General features: G+C 47.3%; 1 protein-coding gene across 1 annotated transcript in view; it reads left to right on the top strand.

Moving 5' to 3' along the window:
* The first annotated feature begins 2,042 nt into the window (after positions 1 to 2,042).
* The window catches only part of DYNC1H1 (dynein cytoplasmic 1 heavy chain 1), a 65,573-nt gene continuing 44,733 nt past the window's right edge, over positions 2,043 to 22,882 (top strand). Inside the window, exons 1-9 of the mRNA XM_081908064.1 lie at positions 2,043 to 2,421; positions 8,304 to 8,391; positions 16,485 to 16,658; positions 17,087 to 17,342; positions 18,214 to 18,400; positions 18,544 to 18,815; positions 19,501 to 19,728; positions 20,098 to 21,174; positions 21,744 to 21,923. Coding sequence (XP_081764190.1) covers positions 2,151 to 2,421; positions 8,304 to 8,391; positions 16,485 to 16,658; positions 17,087 to 17,342; positions 18,214 to 18,400; positions 18,544 to 18,815; positions 19,501 to 19,728; positions 20,098 to 21,174; positions 21,744 to 21,923 — 2,733 coding nt within the window. The 5' untranslated portion in view covers positions 2,043 to 2,150. The remainder of the gene's footprint in view (positions 2,422 to 8,303; positions 8,392 to 16,484; positions 16,659 to 17,086; positions 17,343 to 18,213; positions 18,401 to 18,543; positions 18,816 to 19,500; positions 19,729 to 20,097; positions 21,175 to 21,743; positions 21,924 to 22,882) is intronic.

Genomic DNA, 22,882 nt, shown 5'->3' with positions numbered 1-22,882 from the left:
GTGATTTGACGGTGAGTTTGGGTTGGCCCAATGCAAAAAGCGTGAGGATCCATGAGGATCCGTGCTTGAAAACCACGTTTTGGGGCCATGGAGTGGCCAGGAAGCCGTGGATCCGAGTTGTTTGTGGTGCAGGCTGTGCCTCCGGACATGATGTGTGATTTGACGGTGAGTTTGGGTTGGCCCAATGCAAAAAGCGTGAGGATCCATGAGGATCCGTGCTTCAAAACCACGTTTTTGGGCCACGGTATCGCCAGGAAACCGTGGATCCGTTATTTTCTGGTGCAGGCTGTGCCCCTGGACATGATGTTTGATCTGATGGTGACTTTGGGTTGGCCCAATGCAAAAAGCGTGAGGATCCATGAGGATCCGTGCTTGAAAACCACGTTTTTGGGCCATGGTATGGCCAGGCAGGCGTGGTTCCGAGTTTTTTGTGGTGGATGCTGTTCCCCTGGCTATGATATGTGTTTTGACAGTGAGTTTGGGTTGGCCCAATGCAAAAAGCGTGAGGAACCATGAGGATCCGTGCTTGAAAACCACGTTTTGGGGCCATGGAGTGGCCAGGAAGCCGTGGATCTGAGTTGTTTGTGGTGCAGGCTGTGCCTCCGGACATGATGTGTGATTTGACGGTGAGTTTGGGTTGGCCCAATGCAAAAAGCGTGAGGATCCATGAGGATCCGTGCTTCAAAACCACGTTTTTGGGCCACGGTATGGCCAGGAAACCGTGGATCCGTGATTTTCTGGTGCAGGCTGTGCCCCTGGACATGATGTTTGATCTGATGGTGACTTTGGGTTGGCCCAATGCAAAAAGCGTGAGGATCCATGAGGATCCGTGCTTGAAAACCACGTTTTTGGGCCATGGTATGGCCAGGCAGGCGTGGTTCCGAGTTTTTTGTGGTGGATGCTGTTCCCCTGGCTATGATATGTGATTTGACAGTGAGTCTGGGTTGGCCCAATGCAAAAAGCGTGAGGATCCATGAGGATCCGTGCTTCGGAACCACGTTTTTGGGCCACGGTATGGCCAGGAAGCCGTGGATCTGTGATTTTTGTGGTGGATGCTGTGCCCCTGGCCATGATGTTTGATCTGATGGTGACTTTGGGCTGGTCTTGTGCAAAAATCATGAGGATCCATGAGGATCCGTGTTTTTTAACCATGTTTTTGCGCCCCTGCGGCCCCACGAAATAGTGGATGCATGATTTTTTTGATGCTGTCTACAGAGTAGGACATGGTCTACAGTATCATGGTGGTTTTATTTAATTTGAATGAAAAAATCATATGAATTCACGAGGATCCGTGTAGATCCGCCTTTTACCTTTTTCCCTCAAAAGCAAACCCCACTGAGCTCCTTTTGCAGAAAACCGGGTCCTGAGGATTCCACTCTCATAAGTAGCTTTCTAATCAGGAAAACACGCATCGCATACTAGCGTGCTTCCTTCGGTTGTGCCTAAAACTACATATGAAAATCCAAAAGAGACAAGTAATTTAATGCCCTTCCTCCCAAAGGAGCCCAGGAATGCAAGTAATGCTCAGGATTGAAACCTGAGGGTTTTCTCATATTATTACTATTATCATAATTGTTTGTTTGTTTGTTTGTTTGTTTGTTTATTTATTTATACCACACTTTCCCCCCTGACAGGGACTCCAAATGGCTTATGGGGGGGGGGGGAGAATAAGAGCAGCTTAAAAACACAGGGAAAACACAATAATTAAAAAAAAATAACATGCATAAGTTCAAACATATTTAATATATATGCTGAGCATCACAATATTGTAAATCCAACTTGCATTCTAAGCAAATCAGAGCCCCACCGCCGGAAACGTGAACTACATTGCCCGCGTGATCCTCTGGAGGGGGGGAGCGGATGTCCCCTTTCAGATGCATGTCGGGACTTATAGTCCATCCTACCCCAGACCCCCTCTTCAGCTCCAAGCCCAGGCGGGTTTCCCCGACTACGCTTCCCATCATCCTCCGGGGCGGCTCTGACGGCAAGAGGCGGTGGTTAAAAAGCGGCGGGGCGGGCGCGGCGGGCTCAGTACCGCTGAGCCGTAGAACTCAGCGGTCGCCGGGGGAGTTAGCTGCGTCTCGTCTCTAGCGGCGTTTTATCCATCGGCTTCGAGGGGTGGGGGAGAATCCCACGAACCCTCAGCAGCCATGTCCGATTCGGTAGGGGGAGGCGGCGGCGGAGGAGGGGGAGAGGACGGCGGGCTGGAGGTGACCGGCTCGGCGGTGCAGAACGTGGCGGACGTGTCGGTGCTGCAGAAGCACCTGCGCAAGCTGGTGCCGCTGCTGCTGGAGGATGGCGGCGAGGCGCCGGCCGCGCTGGAGGCGGCGCTGGAGGAGAAAGGCGCCGTGGAGCAGATGCGCAAGTTCCTCTCCGACTCGCAGGTCCACGCCGTGCTGGTCGAGCGCTCCACCCTCAAGGGTGAGTCGGCAGCCCAGAGACACCCAGTCCCACCAGCCCCGCCCGACCGCCTGGCTGGCTACGTGTTTCAGGGCGGCGGCTTTCTGCCGGAGGCCGGGGCCTAGAGGTTTTCCCTTCCAGCTGGGGATAAACAAGGGAGGAGCAGCGGAGGGGAAGGAGGAGGATGGAGAGAGGGGTGGGGCCGCTGGGGAAGACGGAGGCTGCCGATGCCGCCGCTCCCTCGGCTGTCAAAATGGCGCCGGCGCCGCCGCTTTGTCTGAGGGAGCCCGTCCTTCACCGCCTTTAATCTCCCCACCCCCCCTTCGCCAGCACCAGGAATAAATCTCTTTTCCCGCACCTTTGTCCTCTCCGTGGCCTGATCCGGCAGTCTCCTCATCAACGCATCTTCCTCTTCAAATCAGGCCTTGGGCTGATGAACCATCACTTTCAATGTGGGAGGGGAGCGGGGGTTGGTTGTTGGTTGGGTTTGTTACTGTTTTCGTTGTGGGTTGTATTTTATGGTCTTGTTCTATATTTTTTAATGCTGCGAACCTCTCCAGGATCTTCGGGTGACAGGCAATAGGTGGATCTAATAAAGAATAATGATATATCTTATCTAGATCTGCGTGAGTAAAGCCTTTTTTGCAAGTCAATACAGTGACGCTCAATGCCACAAATAAAATAGGCCATACCTGCCTGTGTGGAGCTTGCACAGATAGGAAGCTGCCTCACACCATTTCAAATTATTTCTGTTTAATGTGGGTATCTTTCCTCGTTCTTCTCAACACACACACACACCTGCCAACTGAAGTGGAGGTTTCGTGCATCTGGGCTCTAATCCATGCTATCACCTCGCGCCATAAAAGAATGAAATATTTAGGATGCAGCGAGGCTTGTTTTTGCTGCAACGTGCTGGACAAAGCCACCGCTCTGGAAATTGTCACATGCCTCTTTGTTGTCCAGACAGGCAGAGGATCTTTGGGGATTCAGGCAGAGTGAGGCCTTTCCACATGTAAAATGAGCATGATCGCTGGCTGGGTTAATAGTCCAAGGTACAGCACACAGTAATGCTCTGCTTGCGTGTGAGGAATTCCCAGTGTGGGATTAACTTCTTCTGAGCACTGTGATGCAGAGTACGCTGAAGGTGGATAGTAGGGTTGCCAAGTCGCCAGGAAGACAAAGCGCCATCTGGTTGGCTTCTATGCCTTTGACAACAGCTTGGTGTGCCAGAATCAGTAGGTGAAGCTTTTCCTGGCATGGAGATAAACAGGGTTGCTGTTTCTTGCCTGATGTTAAAATTGACAACCCTGAGTTCAAAGGCAAAATGACAAGTCTTCCACTTTCACAGGGTTGTTAGGTTATCTATATTGGCACAGTACAGTATTTTCTAATCCACTTTCACCTCATCAGGAACTAGATTCCATGCACTGCTTGGGGTTGGACTAGATGACCCTTGAGCTTCCTTCCTACCAGTCTTAGAAACTCAAATATATAAGCCAAATTGCACCTTAAACCTAGGTTCTGGTCTCCAGAACGGAATGTGTATGTGCCTTTTCATTTCTATACTGCTTTATATTTTAAAGAAAAAATCTGAGTGGTTTACAGCACATTAAAACATCAAATAAAACAATCCAGAATAAAACACATTCCAAGTTTGAAGGATAATATTTCAGATCCTTCTCTTAAGTGACATTTTGTTTTTCCCATATTTATTTACCTACTTATTTTATATAGCTGCCCCATAGCAGAAGAACTCTGGGAAGCCAGTGTGGTGTATGTTCAGAGTGTCTGACTAGGACCTGGGAATAAGGGTTCATGAAGCTCATTTGTTGACCTTGGGCCTGTCACAGCTTCTTAACCTACGTCACAGGGTCATTGTAGGGATTAACTGAGGAGGGGATAAATCATGTACTCCTTGGATAAAAAGGTGGGCTGTAAATATAATCAACTCTTCTTGCATGCTTAAGAAAGCTGCAGCATCCAGCCAGATGAAGATGTCAGTTGCCAACCTGGCATCCAGAGATATCCATGTGGTCAAAATTGGACCCACTAGCAAAACGCGCCTGGCACCTGGGGAATTTCTAACACTGCTTCCAACTCTACAGTTCTATGTAGAACTGCTCTAAGAATGACAAATGGTTACATTCTGGTTCACCTTGTCTTATCTCCAATTGTCCTTTGGCAGAACTGGACAACATGGATACCACACTCTTTTGGCTTATAGGTTGTCAACTAGAAGGGCAGACCAGTACCTGGGGATTGTTGGGTGGCCGTTAATTGTAGATCCCATGCTTCCATGTATGGGAGGATTAGCCTATTTGTTCCACTCACATCTTCCCTAGTTCCCTACAGATTGGGCAAGTAGTAAGCACAGGCTCATTCTAGTCTTCAACCCCTTCCTCTCTTGGTCAGCAAACACCATGAGTCTCATTGTAGAGAAAAATATGTGTTGCGTGCCAGATCTTCTATGTATGTCTTTGTAGGAACTTGAGGTATAATGCCATAAGGAAGTACCGGTATATATGTTCTTGCATGCAGTTTCCACTTATATGGGGGCCATGTCTAAATTCATTTGTTGAAGGCATTTTTAGGACATGGAAGAAGGGCCTCAGAGCATGATCTCAGGGTCTAGGTAGGTTCATATGGAGAGAGGTGGTCCTTGAGGTACTGCAGTCCTGAGTTGTTTATATAGCAAGGGAAGCATGGTACTTTCTGGGTAAGCCATCATTCTAGACAGTTGGTGGACTTTTTATATCAATCATGCTATCAGTCATAGGCTGCCAATGGTCAGGATCTGCAATGATGGCAGTTGTGGTCCAACAACATCTGAAAGGCCACAGGTTTGTTATGTACACAGTGGTTCTCAAGATGCAATGTCAGTAATCCCAGCACTCCAGCTACTGTAATTGCATCTCCTCTGCCATTCTCCAAGCTGGCTGGGGTATATGAATGTGTGTGGGTTGTTGTTTTTAAGGCATGCTGATAAGATTACAGATGGCTCTCAGTTTATATTGGGATTACATTCCAGGGATAGTGCCTAACACCAAAATTGCATATAGCTGGGTTCAATGGCAGGTGGGATTGTTAGTCTTCTTTCCTCTGACGTCCGCCCCCTTTTTATTTTCTAATTTTACCAAGTGCATAAAGTTAAATGTGCGTAAGTTGCAAGTTACCTGTACTGTAGTCAGCAGTATATCACAGTCCAAAAGGAAAAAGTCTCTACATATGTTACAGTGGTAACGTGTTGACTGGCTACTAATGTAAGTTTGGCCTTTGGAAAGCTTTTAGTGAATTATTGAGATTTTGCATCAGCTTAAGTTTGGCCTTTTTGGAAAGTTTTTACTATCAGCTACTGTAGATGGAGGTTTTCTAAGTATTATTTGTAACTATAATCTTCTGCAAGAATTTGCTGTTGGTAAGCACCCTGCCCCCACTTTCGAGCATTGTTAATCCCTCCCCAGGAGGTGCTTCCCATTTTCCAAACATTAACTCTGTTGGCAGGATTTCTCTGTGCCCAGGTGTCACTTCAGAAAGACAGCCTGGCCTGCTTGCCGAGTTCTGCTGGCTGCTTAGATAAACAAGAGAACTTTCATAGAGGACTGAGCTATGTAAATTTAAACATAAAAAGTATAATATTTGTTTTAGATAGACTAGAACTAGAGAGCTTATTGGGATAGCTAACATCATGCCTTCCAGATGTTTGAGACTGAAGCACCTATCAGCCCTAGTCAGCATGGCCCGTGATAGATGATGGGAATTGGAGTCCGAAAGTGCACCATGTTCGCTACCCCTGGCATAGATTTTTTTAAAAAAATCCCTGAGCAATAATAGTTATTCCAGGCTAGGGTTGCCATATTTCAAAAAGTAAAAACCTGGTTACCCTGCAGATTTTCGATTGACTTGCCTAAGATCCAGGACAATGCGCCGCTTTTCGGAAATTCCCCCCAGATGTCAATTCCACCTTTGAAATCCTGGTAATGTCTGAGAAAATCCAGACTTATGGTTGCCATATTCTAGGCCCTAGCATAACTTTCTATGTGATTCATGAGCAGATTTAATGAGTGTAAACAGACCAATTGTAATTCCATGACTAAATCATAGTCCTGGAATAGTTCTAAGTATTCCCCCCCCCTTGTGAACTATTAAAGTTTTTTGTGGGTGATTGCCTACTAAGTCATATACAAATTTAATAATAAATAAAGAGACCATTAAGTTTATTTATTTCAATGGGTCTACTCTAAGCATGAATTAATTGGCTGTCTCCCTGTCTTTTTGATAGGCAATGTGCCTGAAGAGTTTGGGTTGCAGCGCAGATAGTATAGCAGTTGCTAATGCAATGTTAAATATAAACCAAAGAGAGCTCTATGAGGCTTACTGGAGCCCTGCTCAATATAGTGCATCCTAGTTGTTAATATTGATTCATTACATCATTGCCATTTGCTCCTGAAAAACTTGCAGGCTTAAACAGTGGCTTATTGTTGAGATAAATGCTTCCATTTTCTCGAGATCCGAACTGTAAGGTCATTTGAATGTTGCGCTCCTGTGTATGAGTGCACATAGATTTGTACACATAAAATGTAACTCTTCCTTGACACAATTTTTGTATGAGCTTTTCACTTCCGTTGCGGGAGGCACTACACTGTTGTTGCAAAACTTTTAAATGTTGCGTGTGGGTGACTTTTTGTAAAAACAGTAATATTTGTACAACATGAAGGAGGTAGATACTCCCACATATTCCTGCATATTCTTTCTCTCTCATCTAAAGAAGTCTTTGAAATAGGATAGTTTTGAGGCTGAAAACAAATACAGTAACGTGTCTGTTGGAGAAATCTATATTTTGTGTCCTAAAGACACGCTTCTGGAATCAGTGTTGTACAGTTTAAGCCACATATTGATGTCTTGGTTGATTCAAACCTATTCATCAAATTGAATGGCAGCTATGGTGAAATGTATCTTTATTAACCCTTTTACTTTTTATATTAATTGCAAAGCAAACCCTGATGCTTTTGCATAAGAATTGGATTAAAAAAGGACACATGCTTGCAGAATCTTACATTTTGGCAGCATTTGCTACAGTATAGTTTCTCCTGGAAAAGGGCTATGACTTGAGAAGTACCAAGGTTGCTGCTGTTTATAATCAAGCTTTGTGGAAATTGATGCTTATTGAAAGTACACAGCGCAAAGGTTTCACAGTTTTGACAGCAACTTTATAATGAAAAAATAGTGCTTTTTTTGGCTGATATTATAAGGAATGCATACAGTTCTCTTTATTACAGCGTTCTTTCCTGATAAGATCTATTCTTTGCCCAGTACACTTTCTCTTTCTGTTCTCCTGTTTGGGTGTGCCTCTTAGTTGGAAGAATTGCTGTGCTGCATTGCAGTGGTTTCATTGCTGTAGTGTTGGCTGCTAAAGCAGTGACATCATCTTCTGAATTGTCGGTTATTAACAGGGCTCTTCCCTTTTTATCTTGGTTCTTCTGCTATTTTTATATATAATACATATCTTAAATTCAATCTGTTTGAGGAAGCTGACTGCTTTTAAATAAATCTGATTTCTTCTCAATATGAGAAGAACTGGATTTTGTTGAGAAGCCGGAGTAGGCTAACCTAGAATAAAGGGAAAGAGAGAGGTTTTGGGGCAATAAAGTTAATGCTAATGAATTCCTCTAGCTTCAGAGTCTTGCATTTTGAGGGATACAAGGCTGCAGCCCTGTACCTGGAAGCAAGCCTCAAAGCAAGACTTAATTTGAGTAGATATGTTTAAGATTAAGTTGTGTTGTGTGTCTAAATATTTAGGCATTCTAACTTGAATGTAAAGTTCTGAACATGTGGCTCATAAAGGAAACGAGGGGAGAGGACATAAAAATTAATAAAAATAATAAAAATTTCCTAATTCTTTACAGAGGATGTTGGTGATGAAGGAGAGGAAGAGAAGGAATTTATTTCCTATGGCATAAGTACTGACATTCATTATGGGATGAAGTCAAACAGGTGAGTTGAATCTGTGTCTCTTCTGACAGTAAACAAACAAGCCGTGCACTTGATGCAATTGTGGGACTGAAGAGGAATTCTGAGATTTAGAAAAAAGCTCTGTCAGTAGGAAATTCTCACCTGGGCCAATGTTAGTTGGGCAGGAAGAGTTGAATGAGAGCCATGCCCACTGACTGACAGAGGCCTTTCGTATGACTGCAGAATCTCTCTGCCATCTTCTATTGTTCCTGCCTGCTCCACCAATTTTCTATGCTCACATAATGTAGAAGAAGGGTTTGGATTTGATATCCCGCCTTTCACTCCCCTTCAGGAGTTTCAAAGCGGCTAACATTCTCCTTTCCCTTCCTTCCCCACAACAAACACTCTGTGAGGTGAGTGGGGCTGAGAGACTTCAAAGAAGTGTGACTGGCCCAAGGTCACCCAGCAGCTGCATGTGGAGGAGCGGAGACGCGAACCCGGTTCCCCAGATTACGAGTCTACCGCTCTTAACCACTACACCACACTGGTTGTTGTTGTTGTTCCTTCTTTCTAACTGGGAAGTGCAAAGTGAAGAAGAGAGCAAGAGCTATGCTTTCTGCCTGAGTGCTTCTTTGTCCTTCGTGATCCCAATTGTGACACAAAAACCACCAAAAAAAACAAGGCAGATATTTTAAAGGGGGTGGGGTCTACAACAAAGAAAAAGAACAAAAACAATTTTATTATTTATAAGCCATCCATCTAACTGGGTTGCCCCAGCCACTCTGGTCAGTTCCCAACAAAATATTCAAAACACAATTGTCAGGGTTTCTGGGAGAGAGGAGGAGATGACAGAGGAGACGGAGAGCGAGTGGGAGGAGGGGCAGAAGGATGAGGAAGAAGATGACGGAATTCTGAGGGAATCCACGAGTCTGAGCAGCGAGTCAGAGGATTCTCAAAAGGGGGTTACCTTAATCAAGCAAAGGGGAGGAGAAGGGAGAAGCGGAGAGGAGCCCAGTGGAAGACAGAGGAAGCAAGAGACGTCTCAGCCGGAACGGAGTAAAGGGGGTGGAGTCGTCAGCCTCTCGGAGGGAGCAGGATTAGGAGAGAACAGAGAGAGGGGGTTGGAGCAGGGTGTTCAGCCGGAAAGGGTGGAGAGCAGAGCAGGGGGTGGTGTAGCGGTCGAAAGAAAGGTCAGCAGCAACGTACGCGCGCCAAGTTCAAACGTAGAGGCGCGCGGAAGTGGAGAGAGCTCAGGGGAGGAGCCCGGCCCTAAAGCCAGAAAGAGGGGGGAAGAGGCGGCAGAGGATTCAGCCTCAGGCGAGTCACGGAGAGAGGGAACCCAGGGGGGCAGGAAGACCCTGCGGAAAAGAAAGGAGAGGAAGAGGTGGTCTAGAGCCAGGCTATTAAGTTGGTGCGGAAGAGGGGAGGAGTCAGAGGGGACTTCAGCGGTCTAACGTGGCAGACGTACGGCCACAATGCTGAACTGTATGAGAAGCAGAAATCTTCAATAAACTTTTCCTGTAAATAAGCTGCAACGGAGTGAGGTCTCTTGTGAGCTGGGACCAGACCTGGGTGGCCGTGACAGTAAGTCCCCTCTCTCAAAGCAAAAATTTTTTTTTGCGAAGCTCACGAACGGGAGCAGCCATGAGCGCTGAGGAGCAGCTGGTTGCATTGCGGAATCAGGTTACCGCTCTCACATCGGCAGTCATTGCTTCGCAGAAGAAGAATGACGACTTGGAGAAGACGTGCCAGGATTTGCAGGCAAGGTGGGAGCGCGCGGACAAGGCGGGGGCCCCAGGATCCAGAGCGGAGGGCATTGCGCTTGGACGGAGGGGGGGTGCCCTAGTTCCGCATTTTAATGGCAACTTGCAAGACTATCCCAATTTCAGAGCGGACGTTGTATATGCACTGCACTTACTCCGTCACGATTTTAAAGATGAGGAGGAGAGAGTGGGGTTCATTGTTTCGCACCTGCATGGGGAGGCCAGGGCTTGGCTACGCAATTTGTGGCGCGAAGATGGACCGGCCCGTCGCGATTCAACTGCGTTCATCAAAGCGATGGATTCTTGTTTTCAATCCTCTGTGGATGTGGACATTGCGCGCCGTCAAATGCACGGGCTGAGGCAGGGGAAAGCGACTGTGCGCCAATACCACTCTAAATTTTTTGCATTGCTCACCGCCTTAGATTGGCCAAAGGACAGTAAACCGGTCAGAGATCTTTTTTGGGAGGGATTGAGCCCCCCCATCAAGGATGAGATCGCTAGGGGGGACAGACCCCAGACCCTAGAAGACGTGGTGCAACGGGCTTTAGCTCTTGGAATTCGACATGAGGGGCGTCCGTGGCATGAGGAGGACGGGCCCCAAGCGCGTGCGCAAGCAAGGACTCTCCCTTTTGGACACAGGGACTTCAGCCGTGCGCACCCCTCGCCAATGGGGAAGGACAGAGAGGAGCCAATGGAGATTGGTGGTGCTAGGGCTCAGAAGCCATCCCAGAGCCCTGTCCCTGGTGCAGCCAAAGCGAAGCCTCCTAGAGGAACCAGGAAGTGTTACATCTGTGACAGTGCGCACCATATGGCGAAAGAGTGCCCCCAGAGGCTCCAGAAGCACACTGCAGCGCTGGCAACTGTAACAGCAGAGGTGCAACCAGGGGAGCAGCTTCAGGGAAACGACAGTGCCTGGCTGGAAGCAGAGCTACTGGGGCTCAGCCAGGCGGATCTGTAGACAAGCCCCCAGCATCACTGCAGAGCGTGGACCCTTTGCCTCCCAAACCGGCAGTTCTGCTCACAGCAACACTCCAGTTGCCTGATGGGAGACTCCTCGAGGTTCCAATAACGATCGATTCGGGAAGCAACGCCGACTTCATGGGACTGCAGTTCGTTAAGCAGCACAACATGGCGCTCCTGCCTGCAACGACGCCTCTGAACGTGGTCACGGTGGACGGCAGGAAGTTGCTGGGGGGGCAAGTGGTGCAGCAAACCCCTCCCATGATGATGCAGATTGGCAACCATCGAGAGCTTATTAGTTTCAATGTCACCCACTTATCGGACACACCCATCGTGTTAGGCATGAGTTGGCTGGAGAGGCACAGTCCCGCGGTTGCGTGGTACCAGAGGCAGATCAACTTTTGTTCATCGTATTGTGCTCAGCATTGCTTTCAGACCGATCAGGGAGGAGAAGCTGAGCAGCCATTGCATCTGGGTATGGTGCAAACAGTGCCTCACAAGTACCAGGAATTCTTGGAGGTTTTCTGTGAGAAGGAAGCTGACAAGTTGCCGCCTCATAGACCTTACGACTGCGCGATTGATTTAGTGCCAGGGGCGCAATTGCCTGCTGCCAAGCTGTACTCCATGTCGGAGGACGAAATGCAAGAGCTTCGGGAGTTCATAGACCATAACCTCAAGCGCGGTTTCATCCAGGAATCTAAAGCAGCGGGAGGCAGCCCTGTTTTCTTTGTGAAGAAGAAGGACACGCCCCAAAAAAGGCTTATAGTGGATTACAGGTTCATCAACAGCTTGACTAAGCCCAAAGCTTTCCCCATGCCCAAGATTGACGACCTTTTAGCGACCGTCAGGAGGGGCAAGATTTTCACCAAGCTGGACCTACGTGGAGCTTACAATCTCATCCGCATCCGGAAAGGAGATGAGTGGAAGACCGCCATGTTCACCCCTCTGGGCACATACGAATACAGAGTCATGCCTTTCGGCCTCCAAAATGGCAGCCACGTTTTTCAAGCATTTATGCACCACGTGCTAGCAGGTCTCCTCTACAAAAAGTGTGTCTGCTTTCTCGACGATATCCTGATTTTCTCGGAATCGCCGGAGGATCACGATAAGGACGTGAGGGAGGTCCTGCAGAGGCTGAAGGAACACAGGCTGTACGCCAAGTTGGAAAAGTGCCAGTTTGATGTCAGAGAGGTTGATTTCCTTGGCTACAAGTTGTCCGACGAGGGACTGGCCATGGACAGGGCTAAGGTTCAAGCGCTGTTGGACTGGAAAAGCCCTCGAAATCGGAAAGAGGTCCAGTGGTTCATCGGCTTTGCCAATTTTTACCGCAAGTTTATTAAAGGTTTTGCGAACGCGACGGCGGCGATCACTGACACCCTCAGTTCCAAGAAGAAGAAGTTCGTCTGGACCGAACAAGCGGAGCGGTCCTTCCGGACGCTTAAGGGTCTTTTCGCCTCCGAAGAGCAGCTGCTCCACGTGAATCCCGGCAGACCCATGCGGGTAGAGACCGATGCGTCGGATAGAGCGGTTGGGGCCGTTCTTTTGCAAGAGGATTCACAAGGCAACTGGCGACCGGGTGCGTTCTACTCCCGGAAGCTCAGCAAGACGGAGCGCAATTATACCATATGGGACAGGGAGTTGTTGGCCATTCATGCAGCTTTCAAAGCGTGGCGACACTTCTTAATAGGAGCCAAGCACACGGTGCAGGTCCGCACGGATCACAAGAACTTAGAGTATTGGCGGACGGCTAAGTTGCAGACCCAGCGACACATGCGCTGGGCGGAGTTCTTTGCGGACTTCGACTTCAAAATAGAATACATCCCAGGAGACTCCAATGTTATTGCAGACGCGCTGTCCCGAAAGCCGCAATACTTGGAGGAAGCAGCTCCAATCGCAGCAAAGCACATTTTCGCACCGCAGGCGTGGACGTGCGCTACCATCGCAGTCGACCTGGACGCGGTGCGACGCGCGTTGCAAAGGGATCAGTTTGCACAGTCTAAGATGGAGGAGCTACGCGGAGGGTCGCGACACAACGATGAGTTTCAATTACAAGATGGACTTTTGACTCGTAAGGGTGCCCTTTACGTGCCCACCGACGATCTTCGAGCCAAGGTTCTGCAACAGTTGCATGACGCCCCTAGTGCAGGCCATTTCGGCAAAGAAAAGACGATGGAGTTGGTGGCTAGAGACTTTTGGTGGCCCCAGATGAGAGGAGAGGTGGCGGACTACGTCGCCAGGTGTGATATCTGCCAGAGGTCCAAACCAGTGCACCAGAAGCAGGCGGGATTGCTAGAACCGCTGGAGACACCGCAGCAACCATGGGAGAGGGTAGCGTTGGACTTTGTTACAGACCTGCCCAGCTCCAGAGGTAAGACGGCGGTGTTAGTGGTGGTGGACTTGTTCACCAAGATGGCGCACTTCATCCCTTGTGCCAAGGTGGCGACGGCAGAACAGACCGCAAAGCTCTTCATCGATCACGTCTTCAGAGTGCATGGACTTCCGCAGTCCGTCTTGTCCGACAGGGGGCGCCAGTTTGTTTCCACTTTCTGGCGAAAGCTTCTGGGCATCTTGCACGTCAAAATCAACCTGACATCGGCGAGACATCCACAAACCAACGGTCAAGCGGAGAGGGTCAACGCGATCATGCAGCAGTACCTGCGGTGCTACGCCAACCAGCGACCTGCGGCGTGGGTGGACTATCTGCCGATGGCTGAATTCGCCTACAACAACACGAAACACGCTTCCACCGGGGTGACGCCTTTCTTCGCGAACAATGGCCGTCATCCCAGAACCTTCCCGAGATTTGCGGCACCAGGAGGGGGGGGGCCTCAAGATGCCGACCAGTTTGCAGCGGAGTTGCAAGAGGTGCACGAGGAGCTGCGGAGACATTTGGAGCTGGCAAAACAGGCGTATAAGGTGCAGGCCGATAAGCACAGGAGGGCGGGAGAGGACATCCAGGTTGGGGACTGGGTGTGGTTAGCAGCCCACGCGATGCCGGCCAGGTCATTGGCCAAGAAGAAGTTAGGACACAGGCAGCTAGGGCCATATCAAGTTGAGGCTAAGATCAATCCGGTGGCTTTTCGTATAGCCCTTCCGGAAGGTTCCAGGGTGCACCCGGTCTTTCATAGGTCGGTGCTCACTCCCTACAAAACCCCACACAGGTTTCAAGAGTCAGGAGCACCCCCAGAGCCACGTAGGAGGGCGCCTGAGAGGGGGGAATCGCCAAGACCAGAACCTCTTAACGAGGTCACAGAGATACTGGACTCGAGATGGGGGGAGGAGGGAGTTGAATATTTTCTCGCCAGGGAGGGCACACCAGCCGCTGCTAATAGTTGGGTGCCAGGCTACGAGTTAGACGAACCCCTTTTGAAAGAAGAGTTCCATGCACTTTTCCCACATAGACCCATGCCAGCTGAGTACTTTGATGACTGGCTTTTCACACCCACATTGTCAGATAGCACGTTCAGGGGTTTCTCTTCCCCCGAGGAAAGAACACCAGAATCAAGCCCGCCCAGGGGATCGTGCTCGGGGGTGGACACGGAAACCCCTTATTGGTGGGAGGAGCAGCCAGAGGAGGAATGGCGTAAGAGGTGGCTGATAGGTCCTTGGCGGGCAGCACCGGAGGAAGTAGCGATGGAAGCAGAGACTGAGAAGCATTTGGGGGAAGAACCCGACTTCGAATACACTTACACAGAACTGCCAGCAGAGAACATTGACGTAGACGACCTGTATCCTGAGCCTACCCCCGAAGAGCCGCAGTTTCCACAACCGGTCCCCGGCGAGCGGGAGGGGGGAAGGGGGGGCTTCGAGGGGGGGATGGATGTCAGGGTTTCTGGGAGAGAGGAGGAGATGACAGAGGAGACGGAGAGCGAGTGGGAGGAGGGGCAGAAGGATGAGGAAGAAGATGACGGAATTCTGAGGGAATCCACGAGTCTGAGCAGCGAGTCAGAGGATTCTCAAAAGGGGGTTACCTTAATCAAGCAAAGGGGAGGAGAAGGGAGAAGCGGAGAGGAGCCCAGTGGAAGACAGAGGAAGCAAGAGACGTCTCAGCCGGAACGGAGTAAAGGGGGTGGAGTCGTCAGCCTCTCGGAGGGAGCAGGATTAGGAGAGAACAGAGAGAGGGGGTTGGAGCAGGGTGTTCAGCCGGAAAGGGTGGAGAGCAGAGCAGGGGGTGGTGTAGCGGTCGAAAGAAAGGTCAGCAGCAACGTACGCGCGCCAAGTTCAAACGTAGAGGCGCGCGGAAGTGGAGAGAGCTCAGGGGAGGAGCCCGGCCCTAAAGCCAGAAAGAGGGGGGAAGAGGCGGCAGAGGATTCAGCCTCAGGCGAGTCACGGAGAGAGGGAACCCAGGGGGGCAGGAAGACCCTGCGGAAAAGAAAGGAGAGGAAGAGGTGGTCTAGAGCCAGGCTATTAAGTTGGTGCGGAAGAGGGGAGGAGTCAGAGGGGACTTCAGCGGTCTAACGTGGCAGACGTACGGCCACAATGCTGAACTGTATGAGAAGCAGAAATCTTCAATAAACTTTTCCTGTAAATAAGCTGCAACGGAGTGAGGTCTCTTGTGAGCTGGGACCAGACCTGGGTGGCCGTGACAACAATAAAACATCAAACATTATAAACTTCCCTATAAGCTTCTAAAGAGAAGAGGTTAGTAATTTCCATGAGTGTGCATACAACATTTTTTTCCTGAATTCCCCACCCCACCCTGGAAATTTGGTTCACACCAAATTCTGGACCCAGCCACTGGTTGGCATTTCACTTCTGAGCATAAACGCATGGTCTTAACTCCTGAAAGACAACATGGGGACATCTGATTTTCTGCCTGGGGAGTGCCTTCTGACAACAGATGCAGTCATGAGCAAGGCTTACTCATGAGTAAGCCTACAAACAGGAAGAACCTTAGCTAGCTAGCTGTTTACTGTAGAGCCCAAGCAGATGATCTTGCAGATTGATCTGTGAACTGCATATCTGCAAACAGAAGAAAGCAAGTACATGGCGAAGGGGGAACAGAAAGGAAAAGCTTCTTTCCTCATTTTCTTAGAAAAGAACTTCCACCTGCAAATATAGTTTATGCTACAAGACAGAATTAAACTATGTCCCTGACTCCTCACTCCCTTAGCCCCTGTGAGACCCCATTCACATTGCATCCTCATTCTGCATACAAGGGCATAGAGTCAGAGTAGGCAAGATTTTACCCACGTAAAATACCATATTCCTTCAATCCTAACCATTGAAACCTTTCTTTCTTTTAAAATGTTAGGAAACCTTTAAATGTCTAGAACTTCTTTAAGTCTAGAAATAAGACTCCCCCTAAAGAGATTAATGTACATTAAACTACAGTTACCTTGTGAACCCCAAAATACATATGTTCTCAGGTTAAATTGAATAGGTACTTAATATTATTTCTTTGGTTTACAGTTTGGCATTCATTAAACGAGCACCAGTAATTGATGCGGACAAGCCTGTGTCCTCACAGCTCAGGGTGCTTACCCTCAGTGAAGACTCCCCATATGAAACTCTGCATTCCTTCATCAGCAATGCTGTTGCTCCCTTCTTTAAGTCCTACATCAGAGAGTCTGGCAAAGCAGACAGGTAACTACTTTCGTTTGTGTAATTTCTAGCCGTTGTGTACATGAAGGAATAAAAGATGTGCAGGGGAAGGAAGATATAACTGGAAAGTAGATGGTGGTCAAGATCCTAAGAGCTTTGTGTGTATGTTGAAGCACATGTTTGTGTGGATTTGGGCTTCCCCAAGCTTTTCTTCTGACTGCAGCTTCTCTGCATTAGAGGCCTGCTCCCAAAGATCCCCAGAGATTAGGGAGCAGCTTGCCAAACAACATGGGTAATATTGAACTATGTTAAATTGAACCTCATTGGCTAGCCCTTTGACATCTTAGCCTCACGTGCTAGCTTAAGAAATTTGAAAAATGGAAATATATGTTATCTTTAGAGGGTGCACATTAATTGTACGTGACTCTGTGTGATGGATTTTCCTTTGGCTCACTTCCATGTTCCCTCAGGGATGGCGATAAAATGGCTCCCTCCGTTGAGAAAAAAATTGCGGAACTCGAAATGGGACTTCTTCATCTGCAGCAAAACATTGAAATCCCAGAGATTAGTTTGCCAATTCATCCGATCATTACCAATGTTGCTAAGCAGTGCTATGAGCGAGGAGAAAAGCCGAAGGTTACTGATTTTGGTGATAAAGTTGAAGACCCAACTTTTCTCAACCAGCTGCAGTCTGGAGTTAACCGGTGGATTAGAGAAATCCAAAAGGTAAATTTGAAAAAGAAGTTTAGTGTTCAAGGGATGTTCAGTTTCCCTCTTTAGTTCGTTGTTGGATACCTTCCCAGTTGCATATTCTTAAAGTGGAGGATGAAATCTTCAGTGTGTAATCTGGAGCATATTTGGAATTGCATGTTCTTAATTTTAAAATAAGAAGCAGTTACACATTTTACTTTCCTATACCCTTCCATTAACTATTTTATGTGTAGCAATGTGAACACACTCAGGTACATTATTTAGCAGTTTTATTTTTTAAAATAAACCCTTCCATCTACTTTGAGATAATCCATCTGAAGCTGATGGGAGATAATGTCTATACAGTGGTACCTCGGGTTACATACGCTTCAGGTTACAGACTCCGCTAACCCAGAAATAGTGCTTCAGGATAAGAACAGAAATTGTGCTCCGGCAGTGCGGCGGCAGCAGGAGGCTCCATTAGCTAAAGTGGTGCTTCAGGTTAAGAACAGTTTCAGGTTAAGAACAGACCTCCGGAACGAATTAAGTACTAAACCCGAGGTACCACTGTATAACCAAATCGTCTTACAGTTTACTTAGAAGCAAGTCCTTCCACTGCGTACATTGAGACTCCTTAATATTTAGGATTGCAGCTGTAGTGTTGGAATCAGGTTTTCATTTGCAGCTGAGTCCTTTTCTGTACATAGGTAGGATTATGCTCAGTTCCAGTCAGGCAACGTCTTTTTTTTGCTCTGCCCTCTGTTTACATAGCCAAGTAGTTAGAAGGAAGCAGGATGGAAATGTGGTTCAGCAGGCAGTATGATCATATGGTAATGCCTTCAGTTGCTTTGACTCCACCATTTGTTGAACAGTAGAAGCCTCATTATCCTCTTTACCAATTTTCAAGGTGACCAAACTAGATCGGGACCCTGCATCAGGCACTGCTTTGCAAGAAATCAGCTTTTGGCTAAACTTGGAACGTGCTCTATACCGTATTCAGGAGAAGCGTGAAAGCCCTGAAGTCCTCTTAACTTTAGATATCTTGAAGCACGGCAAACGCTTTCATGCTACTGTCAGCTTTGATACAGACACAGGTAAGAGCTTATGGAAGCTGTCCAGAAACAGAATTTTTGCAGGGCTCTAGCTGTTGTAGCACATTTACATTAACACGAGCCAAGTGATTAAATGCTTTTAAATGTTTGAAAAGGTGAAATCGGCTTTCTCTTCTACCATCTAGGTCTAAAACAGGCATTGGAGACAGTAAATGACTACAATCCATTGATGAAAGACTTCCCTCTGAATGATTTGCTGTCTGCTACTGAACTGGATAAAATAAGGCAGGCATTGGTTGCAATATTCACCCACCTGAGAAAAATCAGAAATACAAAGTATCCTATTCAACGAGCGCTGCGCCTGGTGGAGGCCATTTCAAGAGACCTGAGTTCTCAGCTACTCAAAGTGTTGGGGACACGGAAATTGATGCATGTTGCCTATGAAGAATTTGAGAAGGCAAGTCTTGCATTTAGATCCTAATGGGATCAGTGGGGGGTGGGAACTTGAGCTAAACTTTTGGAAAGAATTACAGCCACATTGCACTCCTCCTTGCTAACTAAAGCCTTAGCATTGGAATAGGTAATAAAAGGTAGAGATGTGTGATGACACTACCTTACAATTCTTTTTAAAACAACCTTTGGCCCTGTATACCTGAAGGAGCGTCTCCACCATCATCATTCAGCCTGGACACTGAGATTGAGCACTGAGGGCCTTCTGGCGGTTCCTTCACTGTGAGAAGTGATGTTACTCAGTGGTAGCGCATGTCCTGTGGAATGCGCTCTCATCAGATGTCAAGGAAATAAACATTTGACTTTTAAAAGACATTTAAAGACAGCCTTGTTTAGGGAAGTTTTTAATGTTTGGTGTTTTATCATGTTTTTAATATTCTGTTGGGAGCTGCCCACAGTGGTTGCGGCAACCCAGGCAGATGGGCGGATGTTGTTGGTCATAATACCAAAGTCATTGTTTGGGGTAATATAACTTTTTCTACTCTTTCATAATCTACCAGTCCATTCCGCCCTCCCCCCGCAAATAAAGTTTGGGGGCAGATCTGTCATCACATCCTTAGTGAACGCATACAATATGCAGAATTTGTGTGATGGAGCATGGTGTTCAGTGACGGTGTTCAACTTTCTTTCAGGTCATGGTTGCATGCTTTGAGGTCTTCCAGACCTGGGACGATGAATATGAGAAACTGCAAGTCCTACTGAGAGACATTGTGAAAAGAAAGAGGGAAGAGAATCTGAAGATGGTGTGGCGCATCAATCCTGCTCACAGAAAGCTCCAGGCTCGTCTTGATCAGATGCGGAAGTTTCGACGCCAACACGAACAACTGAGAGCAGTTATCGTGAGAGTGTTAAGACCACAGGTAAGTACAACGCCTGGAGCCTTTTTTTAGAGACTTGGGTTGTGATTTGTTAGAATGGAACTAGTCCATTCGAAGTAAGAACTTACTCTTGTCTTGACCCTGACTATTTTCACCTGGAACACTTTCTGCGAAGCAAGCTGCCCCTCATTTGGGAGGAACGGTTTAAATCCATTTCCAAAGGAATTGCTTCAATGCAAGAGAGCGCTCCCTACTGGTTCCTAGGAAAAATGCTAAAACGGAATGCTTGATAGTCATTGGATAGCTGCTGGGTATTGAACATTTGTTAGGGGAAGAGGCCATGTTGCTGTGTGTTCTTGGTAGTGTGATTACTACTGCTGTTGCTTAATGGTATCTTTTTTATCTTTTTAGGTGACTGCAGTACCTCAGCAAAATCAGGGAGAGGTACCTGAGCCGCAGGATATGAAAGTAGCAGAAGTGCTGTTTGACGCTGCTGATGCCAACGCGATTGAAGAAGTAAACCTTGCTTATGAGAACGTTAAAGAAGTCGATGGCTTGGATGTTTCCAAAGAAGGCACAGAGGCCTGGGAAGCTGCAATGAAGCGTTACGATGAAAGAATCGATAGAGTTGAGACCCGCATTACTGCTCGCCTAAGAGACCAGCTGGGCACAGCAAAGAATGCCAATGAAATGTTCAGGATCTTCTCCAGGTTCAATGCTCTGTTTGTCAGGCCCCACATCAGAGGTGCCATCCGCGAATACCAAACACAGCTGATTCAGCGTGTGAAAGATGACATAGAGTCGCTTCATGACAAATTCAAAGTGCAGTATCCACAGAGCCAGGCTTGCAAAATGAGTCATGTTAGAGACTTGCCTCCGGTATCGGGGTCTATAATCTGGGCGAAACAGATTGACAGGCAGCTGACAGCCTACATGAAGCGTGTTGAAGATGTCCTTGGGAAGGGTTGGGAGAACCACGTAGAGGGCCAAAAACTGAAGCAGGATGGAGACAGCTTCCGTATGAAGCTCAACACCCAAGAAATATTTGATGATTGGGCCAGGAAGGTTCAGCAGCGTAACCTTGGTGTCTCCGGCCGCATTTTCACCATCGAAAGCACTCGTGTTCGAGGCCGAACAGGGAATGTCCTCAAACTGAAGGTCAACTTCCTCCCAGAAATAATCACCCTGTCAAAAGAAGTCCGCAACCTTAAGTGGCTAGGGTTCCGGGTTCCTCTCGCGATAGTCAACAAAGCTCACCAAGCAAATCAGCTCTATCCTTTTGCTATTTCCCTGATTGAAAGCGTCCGTACATACGAACGGACCTGTGAAAAGGTGGAAGAGAGGAACACCATTTCCCTCTTGGTTGCTGGACTGAAGAAGGAAGTGCAGGCTTTAATTGGGGAAGGAATTGCCCTAGTTTGGGAATCGTACAAACTGGACCCATATGTCCAACGGCTGGCAGAGACAGTCTTCAACTTCCAGGAAAAGGTTAATTTGCTTTGAAGTTTATTACTGGGGTTTGGGGTTTTTTGCAATGCATGATTTATCAATAATGTATTGCTTCAGTAAAGAAACCTTGAGAAATTGCCATTCAGCTGTTCAGTAGCCATAATGCCAACACTCTAAAACTGACCAGGAAAGCCTCATGCTACAATCAATTTTGATACAGCCTTTATATAAAATATTTCAGTCAACTAGAAGTAAGGCAGTATTGACTCTATATAACAGGTTATAGTATTTTTTGTCAAAACCTTATTAGTACAGTATTACATACCAGACAGGATGTCAGTCCTAGTTAGTGAAATCAATACTTGAAAATGCAGTTTTTATTTGCATTGTATTCAAATGCAGTGATCCTGAGAGTAAATAACAACTTACCACTGCTAATATGCATTCACTTGTTTGTCTAAATTCTGAATCCACTGGAAGTAATGATATATTAGCCTTACATGTTGGAAAGGCAACTTAGACATTTGTTAATGGGTGGCTTTATAGAGAACAATCATTTTGCATACTGAAAATGAGCTTTTAAGACTGTTTTCAATTCTGCCTTTTAGGTGGATGACTTGCTCATCATTGAAGAGAAAATAGACCTGGAAGTCAGATCCTTGGAAACTTGCATGTATGATCACAAAACCTTCTCTGAAATTTTAAACAGAGTTCAAAAAGCTGTGGATGATTTGAATCTTCATTCATATTCCAATTTACCCATCTGGGTTAATAAACTGGATATGGAGGTAAGTTTTGCAAGTGGTTACCGGGACAAGATAGCTATATTTCTTAATAAGTTTAATTTTAAAGTTATCTGGTTTGAACACTTGAGAGATTTTGAGTTAAAAGCCTGCCGGAAGTTAACGGTTTCCTAATATAGCCCATCATCTTTCACACACGGGATGCAGAGTCCAACTGCAAGGCTACAAATGTATGTGATACTAAAACAATAGGCTCAGCAGTAATGCCCACCATTCTTTTGCATTATTGTTGCTGTTAATTAAATTTGTATACCACTCTTCATCCAAATATCTCCAGGCAGTTCACAGCCTTGCATGAAAGTATATCGTCAGCTGGTGCCTAAAAGGTATAAGAGCCAATGACAGCTGTACAGGCAACTCCCCATTTACTTGTGTTCCAAGGCATACATGACCATCCACACACGCATCGCCGCAATCCCAGAAGTGACAAAAAAGCGGAGGGGAAACGGCCCTAAAATCATGAAAATGGTATCTAGCAATCCCACGAGCCTTTGCACCGACCTTTGAGGCCTGTGGAGAGTTGGGAGTTTGAGCAAGGAGGTTTGGAGGCAGCGGTTGTGGAGTTTGGTGCATTTTTGGTTTTAAAAAGGTTTCCAGAGGTTTAAAGGATGTTTGCAGGCTTGTTCCCAATATACACAATTTCAATTAAATGCATGGTGTCTTGGAATGTAACCCCCAGATAAATTGGGAGGTGCCTATATTTCAGAGGAGAGGGAGCTCCATAACTGGGGTGCTGCCACTGAGAAAGCCCTGCTTTGCAGTACCACATAATGAACTGCTGACAGCTGAGGTACCACAGGGAGTACCTCCTCTCCCACCCACCACAGATCTCAGTACATAGGTAGGGCTGTGTGGGAGGAGTCACTCACAGGTACAAAGGTCCCAAGTTGTATAGTCAGTCACACACTGCTCCAGTTAACCTAATTCAGCCAAGAAGGACAAGT

This window comes from Podarcis melisellensis (genome assembly GCF_964234715.1).
Source record: "Podarcis melisellensis genome assembly, chromosome: 1".
In the NCBI taxonomy this organism is placed as follows: Eukaryota; Metazoa; Chordata; class Lepidosauria; order Squamata; family Lacertidae; genus Podarcis; species Podarcis melisellensis.
This window is presented reverse-complemented; position numbering and strand designations above follow the sequence as displayed.